The sequence below is a fragment of the Bos javanicus genome, chromosome 4 (assembly GCF_032452875.1).
Source record: "Bos javanicus breed banteng chromosome 4, ARS-OSU_banteng_1.0, whole genome shotgun sequence".
Classification (NCBI taxonomy): domain Eukaryota; kingdom Metazoa; phylum Chordata; class Mammalia; order Artiodactyla; family Bovidae; genus Bos; species Bos javanicus.
This window is the reverse complement of record NC_083871.1, coordinates 66,967,861-66,983,367: the sequence shown is the minus strand read 5'-3', so window position 1 is coordinate 66,983,367 and position 15,507 is coordinate 66,967,861. Positions and strand designations below refer to the sequence as shown.

Sequence of the window (15,507 nt, the reverse complement as noted above, 5' to 3'; positions counted from 1 at the left end):
CCTCAGGAGTCTCTCAAGCCAATGGTGTCACAATATTGCAATTTGCAGTTCCGCTGAGGGGAGGTAGCGCAGAAGCAAACCACCCGGAGTGGTCCTGAAGGCCCGGGGATTACAGAATTCCACAATTTAGGAATTGGAGAGAGGGGTGGGGAGCACAGCTAACCGGAAACCTCAGACAGATTCCGAGATGTAAAGAATCCGCAGGGTTGTGAAGTCCTGGGTCCAGGGGAAATTCGCAGAGGTCTCAGGAAAGACTCCTTTCGTCTCACGGTTGGTGAGAGAGCCCGCTCCCTTCCCCCCAACACCCCGCACACCAAAAAGTATGGTAAGGGGGCTTCCCAGGTGGAGCAGTGGTAAAGAATCTGCCTGCCAGTGGTGGAGACGCTGGAGACTCGGGTTCCTAGTTGGTTCCCAATTCCTGGTTGGGAAAGATCCCCTGGAGTAGGAAATGGCAACCCACTCCAGTATTCTTGCCTGGAAAATTCCATGAACAGAGGAGCCTGGTGGGCTACAGTTCATGGAATCATAGAGACGCAGGCGACTGAGCACACAGGCATGTAACAGTGGTTTAGGTTTCAAAGTGCTTTCTGGTTCTTCGTGAACCTCACTACTCTGTGGGTAAGGCAAGTTCTTTTATCCCTCTAAAAGATAAGTTAATATTTTGGCTAGGAGAGGTTAAGTGTCCTGCTTAAGTTTATTCAGCCCCAAAAGCAGTTGAGCTCCATCATCCCAACATCTGATTCATTCTACAACACCATACAATATTATGGTCACTAATAATTTTAGATGACCTTAGTGTAGAGGGTCAATAATGAGAAAAGACCCTGCTGCTGGGAAAGACTGAAGGCAGAAGAGGGTGACAAAGGATGAGATGGTTGGATGGCATCATTGATTCAATGGACATGAATTTGGGCAAACTCTGGGAAATGGTGAGGGACAGGGAAGTCTGGGGTGCTACAGTCCACGGAATCCCGAAGAGTCGGACACAACTTGGCCACTGAACAACAAAAGTGTAGATGGTCAATAATGGCCTCTATCAAGGATAAGGATATACAGACCTCTGTTTTAAAGCAGAAATAGTAATCACAGTTATGAATTATACAGGCTAAGTTTAAAGATTTTGTTTTACATTTTTTGCATAATTTCAAAAGCAATACTTGTTCATTAAAGCTGACTTGGAAGAAACTGGAAAATACTCGTTTCCAGTTAAAATACAGGAGTCACAGCATAGGGCTTTCTGACAACCCATCTGTGGGATGGGGTGGGAGGTGGGAGAGAGGTTCAAGGAGGAGGAGATATGTGTATGCTGCTGCTGCTGCCGCTGCTGCTAAGTCGCTTCAGTCGTGTCCGACTCTGTGTGACCCCATAGACGGCAGCCCACCAGGCTCCTCCGTCCATGGGATTTTCCAGGCAAGAGTACTGGAGTGGGGTGCCATTGCTTTCTCCAGGATATGTGTATACCTATGGCTTATTCATGTTGCTGTATGGCAGAAACCAAAACAGCATTATAAAGCAATTATCCTCCCATTAAAAATAAATAATTAAAAAAATACAGGAGCCTAATTAAATTTGAATTTCAGATAAATAGCAAATTAATTTTTCTGTTTTTATTTGTGAACTATGGCAACAGATTTTGCAAATAAGAGATTTTATTTACTTCTTTAGATTACACTAAAGAAAAAGAAAAAAATCTGTAACGCCACCATGCAGAAATAGTCATCAACATTTTGGCACATAGTTTTGTGACATATGCCTAAAATAATTAGGATCCTACTGTACACTGTTTTGTAACCTGCTTTTACCACAGAATCTATAGTTAACATTTTCCCTAGTCAAATATCCTTAGCACAGAACTTTCTCACACTTTAATATGCATGGGAATCCCCCCTGGAGATCTCCTTCAGGAGTTTGGGGCCTTGCATCAAGATCCTACAATTCAGACAAGCTCCCAGGTGCCTTCAGTGCGGCTGTACACGGACCACACTTCGTGCAGCGGAGGTTTTAAAGATCTGTTTTTGCTCCCTGGTCACTCACAGTATTCTATAGTGAAATTCCCATCATCTCCTTATGCCCTATGGTTGGGTACCCCCTCAATATCCTTGAAGTGTGTAGGATCAGTTAGCCTTGAAATGACAGTCTCTGAAGACTAGAATCCAGCGGGCACCCTAAGGGGCCACGGTGGCTCCCAAACATCGGGAGGTGGAACCCATCTATGGTACCATAGAGTCAAGTCTGTGTTCCCCTTTGTCCCAGAGGCCTCTCTACTCCCTTCTCACTCTCCCTCTAGTCGCAAGCCTGCCCGCCCGGACTCATTTTCCCTGCGGGCCTCTTTCACTAGGTCAGCCACGCCGGCATCTCAGCTAAACTCCGGGGTGGATTTTGGGAACCGGCGCGCAGGCGGTGCACTGGGCATGCGCGAGCGGGCCCTGAGCCCGGTGGGTCGAGCACTCAGGTAGTGCGCCGTGGCGCGGCCAGCGACCGGCTACTTCACTGGCGACACTTTGGTGACTTCAGTCGCCCCTCGAACCCACCTAGTACCTTGGCCTCCTTAAGGACAGCGCGCCGCCTGCGGCGCCTGGGACCACCGGCCGGCCGCGCTCTCACGTGCGGAGGCCGCCGCAGTGACCCCGCCCCCGGGCCCAGGATGTGAGGCCGGCGGGGCGTCCCCGCACTGGGCCCGGGCGCCGGGAGTCACCGGCTCGGCAGCGCCGGGCGATGGCCCTGCTGCCGGTGCTCCTCGCCTCCTGGAGCCTGGAGCAGTGACGGGGCCGGCGGGCGAGGGCGAGGTGGCCGCGGGCGCCATGGAGGGGGTGCTGTATAAGTGGACCAACTATCTGAGCGGTGAGTAGGGGGCGTGCCAGGGTTCCTGTCCTTTGTCTGAGCCGAGGGAGGGCGGTGTCGGGACTCGCCTCTTGGGCGTCGGGGTCACGGTCTCTTCTGAGATCTGAGAGGCCTGCGTGGACTGGGAATGTTTTCCCACAGCAGTTCTCTGTCTCCCGTGCGGTACAGACACAGCCCCCTGTGGGGGCTGGGTGGGAGCGGCAGCTCTCCTCACTTCCGAATCCTGAGATTTGGGGTGACTTGAAAGGCACGATGCCCTCGGTGTCAGCGGGAGGGAAATGCTAATTCCGACTGTGGGGTCCTCTGGGAGCCTCGAATTCTGGCAAAGGAGCTGGTCTCGGGAAGGTTTCGCGTGAATGCGAGCAGAGGTCAAAGGTTCTTTTTCAAAGTCCCCATTACAAGCACTTTCCTTTTGTCACTTGCAGAGTTACCTGAGTGCAGACCAGGGTATCTGAGTCTCAGCCCCAAAGTATGCACGTTTTTGGTTTTCTCACCGAACATTTCTTTTTGTTTTACTCGGAAATGACCGTAAAATAGGATGCAAATATTAGCAACTCTTTTCTTGCCCTGCTGAACAGAACGGCTTAAAAATAGTACCCCACCCCCTTTTTCCAATTTGTGGAAGTACTTCATATCTTGAGAAGGTCATAACTATTTTTCAGCTGTGAATATGATTCAGAAGGAGCATTTTCATAAATGAGTATATAAATAAAAGCCTTCTGTGCGCTGGAAACTGTGCTAGGCCCTTTTTTGAAATTAAACTTTTTATTATGGAAAATGAGCTAGGCAGGCTCTTACAGTTTTAACAGCAATTTGAAATGAGAAATATTCTCAGTGATTCTTAAGTGGTGGAGGTGTATTTTCCCATCCTGTGGAGCCTAGGATTTTTTTTTTTTTTTAGGGTTGTAGTATGATCCTCAGGGGTGTTTTAAGGACGTTTGTGTCTGGGAGGATCAGTTGGCAGTAGTGACTTTGATGAGGTTATAAAGCACAGCTGAAAGTGCGCCTGTTGATGGCACCCAGAATCTCTTCCCTATGCATAGTGTGATTACAAGTGAATTCTGTTTATTTTTCTTGTGATCATTAGTAGAAACTGAGTGAGGAGAAGTGTTTTAGAAGACCTGCTGTTTGCTTCAGGGACCTTCATTTGATGTATTAGATGTAGAGACCTCATGACTGGGTTTGGCTGAATGTTAGGGAGGATGTTTGATCAAGTGATTTGCCTCAGAGGTATCTCTAAGCTCTGAGATGTAGGATCTTATGCCCCTGAGTGAAATTTAGTCACTGGTCTTGGTTCTTTCACCCCTTTCCATCACACGTGCCTTTTAACTTATTTCTTTGATCCTCAGTGCTCTTTTTTCCATCTCCCTTTGCCCTCTTTTTTTCCCCTCTCCTTTCTTGCTCTTCTCCTCCAAGTTTACCTCTTTTACCAAGTTAAGTCTGTTGTTACTATACCTACTTCTTGCTCATGAAATGGCCTTTTCCCCCTGACTGTCTTTATGTATCCTTCAAAAAAGCTAAATTTCTCTGGAAGGATCTTTGGAATCTTTATCATGTGGTGCCCGTACCATCTGTTCTCTTGGAAAAAGTCTACTTTTTTCTGCCCTAAGTGAGAGAAGTTAATTTTGTGAGTGATACCATCATGGTGAAAGCCCTAAGGAAAAGAAACTGGAGCCATTGCCAGTGGCTGGCTTTACATTTTGCTGCTTGTTCCCCTGTCCCTCAAGCCACCTCATTGTGGACACACTGTGCATAAAAGCCCATCACACCACGGGGGACTTTTCCTGGATGCGTATGTGCGTGCGTGCGTGCGTGCGCGCTCAGTTGTGTCTTTGCAAACCCATAGACTGTAGCCTCCCAGGCTCCTCTCTCCATGGAATTTTTCAGGGAAGAATACTGGAGTGGGTTGCCATTTCCTATTCCAGAGGATCTTCCTGGTCCCAGGATCAAAACCGCATATCTCACTCACGTCCTCTGAATTAACAGGTGAATTCTTTACCACTGTACTACCTGGGAAGCCTTCCCTAGGTATATTTAAAATTACCGTCCAGTGCATTCTGTTTCCTTAGGAGATACATTTACTCTGGAAAGGAATGGTAACAACCTAGGCGAAGCAAATGCATCCTAGTTTCTTTTCCTCGCCTGTGCAAGTTAGTCTCCCCAAAAGAGCATCCTGTGAGTGTTAATGACAAGCGCTAATGAAGACACCATTTTCTTCTCCTGAAGCTTTTTTTTTAAAGTAACATTTTTTTTCTTATGGTTTTGCACATAGTAATTTAAAAATACATGTAATATCTGTCTAAGTTTTTGTTCATTTTGAGTTTTTCTCCAAAGAGATTACTTAACCCATTTGTGTATTTCTGTCATGTCCACAGCTTGATACGGGATACATTATGTCCAAATCTGAGTGGAGAATTAGCAAAATCAGTTTATCAGCCAATCCTTGGAATCCTTGGAGGATGTTGTTAATTTCATTCACCAGCTGCTGTGTGCTGGGCCCTGTTCTGGGCAAGGGGCAAGCAGTGTTAAGACAGACACTGTTCCTGCCTTTCTTAAACTTACAGTTTGGTGGGGGAGACAGGCATTCATTGGATAAGTGGTTAGAAGCAGGTGCTCAAGTGTGTGTGATTTGAGAGGGGAGGAAGGGAGAGGCAAGTCTGGGTCATTGGGGAAGGCTTCTTTTAGGAAACTATCTAAGCAGAGCCTAAAGGTTAAATAAAAGCTGGGTAGGTGGTGAGGTCAAGGCAGAGGTGCAGTTGGAGGCTGTAAGGAGAAACTTTTTAGGCACGGGGAATATCAGCGTGAAGGCCTTAAAGCTGGATAAAGACTGGTGAGTTAAAGGAAAGAAGACCCAAAAGTCTGGAGAGTTGAGAAGAGGCTCCAACAAGACTGCAGAGATGGGGGGCAGGCCTGAAATTGCACAGCCTCATAGGCTGGTTTAAGCACTGCAGAGTGATTATTCATGCACATGTGTGTGTGTGTGCTCACGCACATGTGCAAGTGTGTAAGTAAGAAAGAAATGATGAAATTGTTTAAAAGCTTACTTTGGCTACATTTGTTGTATTTTGCCAAATACTATAGTTATTTTGTGAGCTTCTCTTGCCTCTTGAAACTGTTTAGGTTTCAATTACTGAAAGTTGTAAACATCCATCAAGACCTGAGAATAGCTGTATCTTAATTGCTTGCATGAATGTACTGCTAAAATACAGAAAGAGAAAAGAAAAGTCTCTTTTACCTAATATAGTAGGCACACTCAAGTACCCTGTGCTCCATCAGAGAAAAGGAGAAAAGGAAAAGAAAAGAGTGTCTGTGTATTTTCTCTAACATTCTTGAGCTACCCAGTTTTAAGCAGCAGAACATTGGGTATTTAGTGTCCAGCCCTATCTTCACATATTGGAGGATTAAACCAGAAATGGAAAGGTAATAGATTAAACATTTCACAAACATCTCTGTTGTATGAGACATAATGCTAGGCCACTGTGAGTTTGTTATTTGTATCTTTCAAGCCCTAAACGTTAGTTGAGGGGCATTATACCTGCTTGGTTATTCGTTAATGCTCCATAGTAGAATGCTAGTTGAGGAGTCAGAGAAACCTGAGGTCTGGTGCCAGCTCTGTCACTGCCAGGGGCAAAGTCACTTTATCACTCTGAGCTTTAATATCTTCCTCCATAAGAGTGATGAGATTTACCCATTAATAATTGTAACAAGAGTAAAAAGACTTAAACACTTCTGATGTTCCAGACACTATTCTAAACATTTTGCACGGATTAAGTTACTTAATCTTTGCAGCAATTGTAGGAAGCAGTTGACTTTATTATTTCCAGATGAAGACATTGAGGCACAGAAAGATGGGGGAAGGGACTGGCCCAAGGTTACAGAGTTAGTAAGTGCCTCCAGCATCAGTGCTCCATTCATTACATAATACTTGCAAAGGTCCTTCCTGCTTGGTCATTATATAATTCTAGCTGATTCATAATGTACCTATATTTAAAGTATGTTGGCCTGGAATAGCAGACTGTATTTGGGAATGGGAGGTGGGGAGGAGTCTGGGAGCAAGGAGGACTGTGCCCAGTGTTGTCCATGTGTTTTGTCACTCAGAAATTTTCAGAACTGCTCTGAGCTTTCTGCTTTCAGTTTTAGTTCGCTTTCCTGCCCACTCAGCACACAGGAGGGCTGCCGTCATGAGCTCTAGCCAGCTGCAGGCTTCTTGGGCCCCTCCAGTGCGTTAGGGCACAAGCACATTGCAGTCCTGCATTCCAAAAATAACAGAAGTTTGCATCACACTCGCCAGATGATGGTCTGCGAAGGTGCTATAGTCTTGCTTATCCCCCCAGGTAGGAGGTGATGCTTGTCCACGTATGTTTGTGCTGGGTAGACAGTACTAAGGAGTCATCTGGAGTGTGAGTGATCCAGAGCATGGGCTCACAACCACTAGTCAACCTTTTTTGTTGTAATTATTTTTAAATATCTTTACCAAGATAGTAATTACTTAATCTATCGTGAATTTCACCCATTTAAAGTATACTCATCAGTGTTTTTTAATATATTCACAGAGTACAACCATCACCACAATCAATTTTAAAACATTTGCCTTATCCTGAAGAGAAATACCCACTAGCGATCGTTCCCACCCCACCCCCTCTTGCCCTTGGCAACCACCAAGGTTATATACATTTGCCTGTCTATATAAATTTTTGTCAATTCCAGACATTTTATATAAATGCAATAAATGGAATCGTACATGATATGGTCTTTCTTTACCTCGCATAATGTTTTTTTGCTAGGTTCATCATTGTTGTGGCATGCGTCAGTACTTTATTCCCTTTTGTTAAGAAATAATATTCTACTATATGGAAACGTCATTTTGATTATCTACTCATCCATTGATGAACATCTGGATTGCTCATTTTTTTTGGTTAATATGAGTAATGGTGCTGTGAACATTTGTGTCAGATTTTTGTGTGGATGTGTTTTCATTTCTCTTGAACATTAATCAGAGAAGTAGAATTGTTGGATCATGTGGTAACACTTTAACGGTTTGGGGAACTGCTGAACTTTTCCAAAGTGGCTTCTCTATTTTATACTCTTGTTAGTAATGAAAGAAGGTTCTTATTTCTTCACATCCTCACCAATACTTGTTATTGTCTGTCTCATTATATCCATCCTAGTGAGTGTGAAGTGATAAATCAGTGTGGTTTGATTTATATTTCCCCAGTGACTAATGATGTTACTCATCATTTCATGTGCTTATTTAGCCATTTGTGTATATCTTCTTTGGAGAAATGTCTATTCATATCCTTTGCCCATTTCTTAATTGGATTATTTATTTTTTCATTATGGAATTGTTAGGGTTCTTTATTCTAGATACAATTTCCTTATCACATATATTATTTGCAAATATATTTTCCTGTTCTGTAGATTGTCTTTCACTTCCTTATGGTATCATTTGCAGCACATTTTTAAATTTTGATATTTATCAAATATTTTGTTTATTGCCTGTGCTTTTAGTGTCAAATCTTAACACTTTGCCTAACCCTAGGTCCTATTTTTTTTCTAGAAGTTTTTTTTTTTTTTAATAGTTTTAGCTCTTCTTAATCTCCATGAGCTTCAGCTTCGTGACAGCAAGAATAATAGCCATACTTGGTCTGTTATAAGGATGAAATGGATAGCATATACGAACCCGCCTGGTACATAGTTCACTTAAGGATAGGTTAATTGGATAGTAGTTTTGATTAATGATGCCAGGAAAAAAATCAGTTTGTATTGCCTGTGTGAAAATTGTGGCTTCTCATGGTTTCTGAGAGTATGCTGCTGCTGCTAAGTCGCTTCAATCGTGTCCGACTCTGTGCAACCCCATAGATGGCAGCCCACCAGGCTCCCCCGTCCCTGGGATTCTCCAGGCAAGAACACTGGAGTGGGTTGCCATTTCCTTCTCCAATGCATGCAAGTGAAAAGTGAAAGTGAAAGTGAAGTCGTGTCTGACTCGTAGAGACCCCATGAACTGCAGCCTACCAGGTTCCTCCATCCATGGGATTTTCCAGGCAAGAGTACTGGAGTGGGTTGCCATTTGTATCCTGAATTCCTTAAATTGTTCTTTTGGAAGTTGGAGGGGTATAAATTATAAAGGAAAAGATTCAAATAAACCGTCGGAATTTTGGAATTGACTCTGCAGTCCTATGACAGTCATCCTTGCGGATGAATGATGATTGCAGATCATGCAATTCTGTGTACCACTTGTCTCTGTACTTTAGCTCCCAGCGAAAATTAATCAATAATTTGTTAAGGAACATAAGAGATGTGAAACTGTTGCCTCATTAGCACTCTACCAGAAGCAATATCTGTCTTCCCCTTGATTTGGACGTGTGATGTGATTGGATATACTAAGAGTGACCCATGGAGTATTATGTGATTGAAGTGGTTTATAGATGGAAGAAGCCTGGGGGCCATTGTTCTCAGACTGTACTCTCAGTGTTTAATCCTTACCACTTCCTGTTACCCTTTCGTCTTATTTAGAATTGAGCAAAAAAAGCTCAATTTTGCTTATCCCCCCAGGTAAACGGTGACACTTGTTCATATATGTTTTGCCTCCTCCAGGGGATCTTCCCAACCCAGAAATCGAACCCAGGCATTACACATTGTAGGTGGATTCTTTACCATCTGAACCACCAGGGCAGCCCCAAGAAGATCATGGTCTAGTGGAAATCTTTCTCAACTGTGAAAGTGCGCTTCCAGCTAAATTTGTGATTTTGCCCTTTAAGCTTTTATATGGTTATTCTGAGGCTATGGCTTGACAGGCCTTAGAGGGAGGGACCACAATGCATGTAGTGGGTCCCTTGGAATAGTTATATGTTACTGATCACTTTCAGGGAAAATTTCACAGAAGAGAAGGGACCGAAGGGTGGTGAAAATGCCCTTCCAGCTAAATTTGTGATTTTGACCTGTGGTTTTGTGGTTTTGTGATTTTGACCTGTGGTTATTCTGAGTCTGTGGCTTAACAAGGCTTAGAGGGACCACATTGCATATAACTGGTCCCTTGGTGTAGTTGGATGCTACCAATCACCCTCAGGGAAAGCTTCACAGAAAAGGAGGGACCAAAGGGTTGGTGGGATCGGCTTAGACAGGAGGACTTGTGAGAGAACAGGAGAGATCCTCAGTGAAGAAACCAGCAGGACTAAAAAGGAGGGTTCTTTTCTGGGAGCAGGAGGATATACTGGGGTGTTGTTAGTATTAGATTGGATTATTAAACCAAACCAAGCCTGAGAGTTTCAAATTGGTGTTGTAGGGGGTCTCTAGGGTATAGTAGAAACCTTGCCAATTTAAAATAACATTATGTGTCTTTACTGAAAGTAAACAAGAAATTAATAACAGAAAGATGTAGGAACTCCCCAAACATTAGGAAATTAAACAGTAATACATCAAAGTAACCTATGGGTCAAAGAAGTCTCCAAGAAAATTAGAGGATATTTTCAATTTAAATTGAAAACATAACACTGGTTGGCCAGGGGTAAAGGATTGGGGGAAAGGCTTGGCTAAAAATGAGTAGCACAAAAGAATTTTAAGAGGAGGATAATGGAATTTTTCTGTATCTTGAGTTGTTAGAGGACTATGTGTTTATCGAAACACAGAACTGTTAACCAAAGAAGAAATTTCACTATGCATAAATTTTAAAATATTAAAAAATTTAAGTCTTTAATGGAGTGCAGTTTTTTAATTTTTTTAATTTTTTTTGAGTGATATGTTTGGATGAACTATTCATCACAAGACTGCTGAGTAAAAAGTAAGGGAAACTACAGTGTGTTTTAGTCAGATGTATGTTTGACTCACAAGTAATCATTTGTTTGATTTGGATTTTAAAGAAATAAGGAGATCTCTAAAAATTTTGATTTAAAAATGATGGCTGTTATGAAATAGTTATAGTACAGATTTAACTTGAGCTATGCCCTTTTATATCCAAATATAAGTGCATGTTTTTAAAGAAAAATTGTTCTCATTGAAAATATATATATACCATTCATTGTTATTTGAACTGAAAAATGAATTGTGCAAATAATTACTGTCGATTAAACATAAAAAGACATTGGCACTCTGTGAGAAAAAAACCAAGCTGATAACAGTTTTGCAATAATGATCTTCAAATTTTTAGTTTCTTTGAATAATGTTTTGTAGTTTTCAGAGTATTAGTTTTACACTTCTTTTGTCAAGTTTATTCTTGTTTTGTTCTTTTTGATACTATTGTAAATGAAATTATTTTCCTAATTTTATTTTCAGATTGTTCATTGTAATTGTATAGAAATACACTTGATATATGTATATTGGTCTTAAATCTTGCAACTTTGCCAAACTCATTGTAATAGTTTTTAAAGTGATTCCTTTTCCAAAAAAAAATATATATATACACATTAGCAGGTCTGAGAACAGAGGTAGATTTATTTTTTCCTTTCCAGTCTGAATGCTTTTTATGTAATTCTGTACTCTAATTGCCCTGGCTAGAACCTCCAATACAGTGTTGCTTAGAAGTGGCGAGTATCTTTGTCTTATTCCTGATTTCATGGGAAAAGCATCTGGTCTTTGGTGGCTCAGATGGTAAAGAATCTGCCTGCTATGTGGAAGACTGGGTTCAATCCCTTGGTCGGGAAGATCCCCTGGAGTAGGGAATGGCAACCTACTCCAGTATTCTTGCCTGAAGAATCCCATGAACAGAGGAGCCTGGTGGGCTACAGTCCATGTGATCACAGAGTTGGCAACCTACTCCAGTATTCTGCCTGAAGAATCCCATGAACAGAGAGCCTGGTGGGCTACAGTCCATGTGATCACAGAGTTGGACAAGATTGAGAAACTAACATAATGTTAGCCTTGGGTCTTTGTAGATGTCTTTATCAGGTTGAAGAAGTTCCCATTATACCTAGTTTTTTTAAAAGAACTTTTATGAAAGAATGTTTAATTCTATCAAGTATGTTTCCTACATTTAGTGAGATAATCATGTGATACCTTTTTAGAAATATTTTATTTACCAAAAAATCCAGCTCAAGTTTGAAGTAAGAAGTAGACTTCTATAATTCCTTGTAACTGGAAAGTCCAGAAGGTATCTTGTCTGTAGGTATGACACAGTCTGACTGAGGTGTTCAAAAACTGTCATCTAGATTTGCTTCCTTTTCCTTACTCCCTCCTGTCCCTTCACCCCCTTTCCTTGTACCTGTAAACCGTGTTTAGGTCCATGTGATGGCACAGTGCCTGCCAGTGGTGGCCCCAGGCAAACACCTTAGAGACCAAAGAGAAAAGAGAGATAGTCTCCATTTCTTTCCTCCTTTCCCCAGTCCCAGCAAAAGCCCCAGAATTATTTCTGGTTGGGCCACTTGCCTGTCTTGGAACATAGCTCTGAAGAAAGAGGATGTGAAGCTCTAGTTAAGCCTAAATCACATGCCCACCTTGGGGCTTGTCAGCCCCATCAAAACTACATGGATAGAGTATGGAGAAGGGGGTTTTCAGTAACAGAAATGTAGGAGGCGGATGCCTGGTTGCCAAAAATAAATGTCCACTTTACCTTCTACAGTGAAATAATCCAAGATAATACAAAATGTGTGAAATTGGCATTTAAATACCCCATCCCTGGCAGCAGTAGCTTGTAGGTTCTAAAACTTTTCCTACTCATTGAAGTTTCTCAGCTAATCTTCCTAGCAGGGAGTTTGGCTGACACAGCATTCCATATCCAGTAGGGGATGGCAAAAAAAGGGAGTGCGGTTCCACAGGAAGATAGTCTAATGGTAATTGAATGAATCAGGGGCTGGTCCAGACCCATAGTTTTTAAGCATTCTTTTGTTACCTTGAATATTTTATTATTTTCAAGTATATTAATCAGGGTTTTCCAGAGAAACAGAACCATGTATTTCCATATGAGGAGTTTTATGATAGAAATTGGCTCATGCAGTTATGGCGACTGTAAAGTTCTAAGTCTGCTCTCTGCAAGCTGGAGAACTAGGAAGGCTGGTAACTCAATTCAGTCAGAGTTCACAGGCCTGAGAATCGAGGGTGGTGGTCACATCTCAGGTAGAGAGAAGGTTCACCCTTCCCTTGCCTTTCGGTACTGTTCAAGCCCTCATTAGATTGGATGCTGTCCACCTGCACTGGTGAGGGCACTCTTTACTCAGTCTCCTGCTGCTGCTGCTGCTGCTGCTAAGTCGCTTCAGTCTACTGATCCAAATGCTACTATCTCCCAGAGACCTCTTCACAGACACAACCACAAATAACGTTTTACCAGCAATCTGGACATCGGTAGGCCAGTCAAGCTGATATATAAAATTAATTATCACTGTAAACCAAGGTAACAGCAGATTAATTTAAAGCAGGAAGTGGATTAATGGCCTCTTCATCATCCATGCCTCTTTTCTCATGCAGTTCATCCATCATTCCTAAGGTATATACGGGCTTCCCAAGACAGGACATCTTGAAAGAGTGTGTTCTCTACACTACTCTGGGCTCTCTATTTGTTATTTAGTTCCAGAGTCATATCTGACTCTTGCAGCCCCCATGGACTGTCACCTTCCAGGCTTCTCTGTCCGTAGAATTTCCCAGGCAAGAATACTAGAGTGGATTGCCATTTCCTTCTCCAGCAGATCTTCCTGACCCAGGGATTGAACCCAAGTCTGTGCATTGGCAGGCAGATTCTTTACTACTGAGCCAGCCAGGGAAGCATGGTTTCTTCATTGCTCTGCCATTAAGTCTTAGATAATGGGAATGAGACTTCTGTGGTCTCCTAACATGCCTTCTGAAATTCTAGAAACTTTATACTTTAAAGAAAAGTTTTTCTTGGTCATAGTTTTTCTAGTTACAAACTACAGAATAAAATAATTGAATCCCTTCAATTGTTGTTATAACTTTTCCTAGATAAATAGGGAACCTGTTACAGAGAAGGTATTGTTACTGTTACTGTTATCATTTACAAGCTACTTTTAAAATATACTGTAGCTGTGCTGTGTGTGTGTGTGTGTGTGTGTGTGTATTTGGGCTATTTAACAGTTTTCAAATTCCTGTAAGATAAACCTAGTCTATACCACATTTTTTCAATTTTTAGACATTTTTCACATTCCAACAGCTATGAAGCCAGGAAGCATCTGGGAATGAGATCATGTCATTGCTTAATGGGCAGGTAATTTTTTAAGTTTTTTTTTTTATTGAAGGATAATTGCTTTACAGAATTTTGTTGTTTTCTGTCAAACCTCAACATGAATCAGCCATAGGTATACATATATCCCCTCTCTTTTGAACCTCCCTCCCATCTCCCACCCCAACCCACCCCTCTAAATTGATACAGAACCCCTGTTTCAGTTTCCTGAGCCATATAGCAAATTCCCACTCGCTGTCTATTTTACACATGGTAATGTAAGTTTTGTGTTACTATTTCTGTACATCTCACCCTCTCCCTCCCTCTCCCCAGGTCCATAAGCCTGTTCTCTATGTCTGTTTCTCCATTGCTGCCCTGTAAATAAATTCTTCAGTACCATTTTTCTAGATTCTGTATATATGAATTAGAATACGATATTTAGCTTTCTCTTTTCGACTCACTTCACTCTATACAGTAGGTTCTAGGTTCATCCACCTCATCAGAATTGACCCAAATGCATTCCTTTTTATGGCTGAGTAATATTCCATTGTGTATATGTAACACAACTTCTTTATCCATTCATCTGTCGATGGACATCTAGGTTGCTTCCATGTTCTAGCAATTGTAAATAGTCCTGCAGTGAACAATAGGATACATGTGTCTTTCAATTTTGGTTTCCTCAGGGTATATGCTTAGGAGTGGGATTGCTGGGTCATATGGTGGTTTTATTCCTGGTTTTTAATGAATCTCCATACCACCTTCCATAGTGGCTGTATCAATTTACATTCTAACCAACAGTGCAAGAGCATTCCCTTTTCTCCACACCCTCGCCAGCATTTATTGTTTGTAGACTTTTTGATTATGGCCATTCTGACCGGTGTGAGGTGATATCTCATTGTAGTTTAGATTTGCATTTCTCTAATAATGAGCGATGTTGAGCATCTTTTCATGTGTGTGTTAGCCATCTGTGTGTCTTCTCTGGAGAAATGTCTGTTTGTCTTTTTCCCACTTTTTGATTGGGTTGTTTGTTTTTCTGTCAGTAGTTGTGTGAGCTGCTTCTGTATTTTGGAAATTAATCCTTTGTCAGTTGTTTCATTTGCTATTGTTTTCTCCCATTCTGAGGGTTGTCTTTTCACCTTACCTATAGTTTCCTTTTCTGTGAAAAAGCTTTTTAAGTTTAATCAGGTCCCACTTGTTTGCTTTTGTTTTTGTTTCTGTTATTCTAGGAGGTGGGTCATAGAGGATCTCATTTTGATTTATGTCAGTGAGTGTTCTGCCTATGTTTTCCTCTAAGAGTTTATAGTTTCTGGTCTTACATTTAGGTCTTTAATCCCTTTTGAGTTTATCTTTGTGTGTGGTGTTAGGAAGTGTTCTAATTTCATTCTTTTACATGTAGCTGTCCAGTTTTCCCAGCATGATTTATTGAAGAGGCTGTCTTTGCCCCATTGTATATTCTTGCCTCCTTTGTCAAAGATAAGGCACCCACAGGTGCATGGGTTTATTTTTGGGCTTTCTCTCTTGTTCCATTGGTCTATATTTCTGTTTTTGTGCCAGTACCATACTGTCTT

The 15,507-nt window shown here is 41.9% G+C and overlaps 1 protein-coding gene across 6 annotated transcripts in view; it reads left to right on the top strand.

The window, feature by feature from the left end:
- Nucleotides 1-36: 36 nt before the first annotated feature.
- The window catches only part of PLEKHA8 (pleckstrin homology domain containing A8), a 108,998-nt gene continuing 93,527 nt past the window's right edge, over nucleotides 37-15,507 (top strand). For 3 of the 6 annotated variants that reach the window (XR_009735940.1, XM_061414235.1, XM_061414231.1), the window contains exon 1: nucleotides 2,394-2,841. Coding sequence is in view for 3 of the 6 variants with exons in the window: in XM_061414235.1 (XP_061270219.1) it covers nucleotides 2,802-2,841 (40 nt within the window). In the remaining 3 variants the exon portion in view is untranslated. Of the gene's footprint in view, nucleotides 275-2,392; nucleotides 2,842-15,507 lie in introns of those variants that run through there. The other 3 variants (XM_061414234.1, XM_061414233.1, XM_061414232.1) reach the window with 3 other exon arrangements.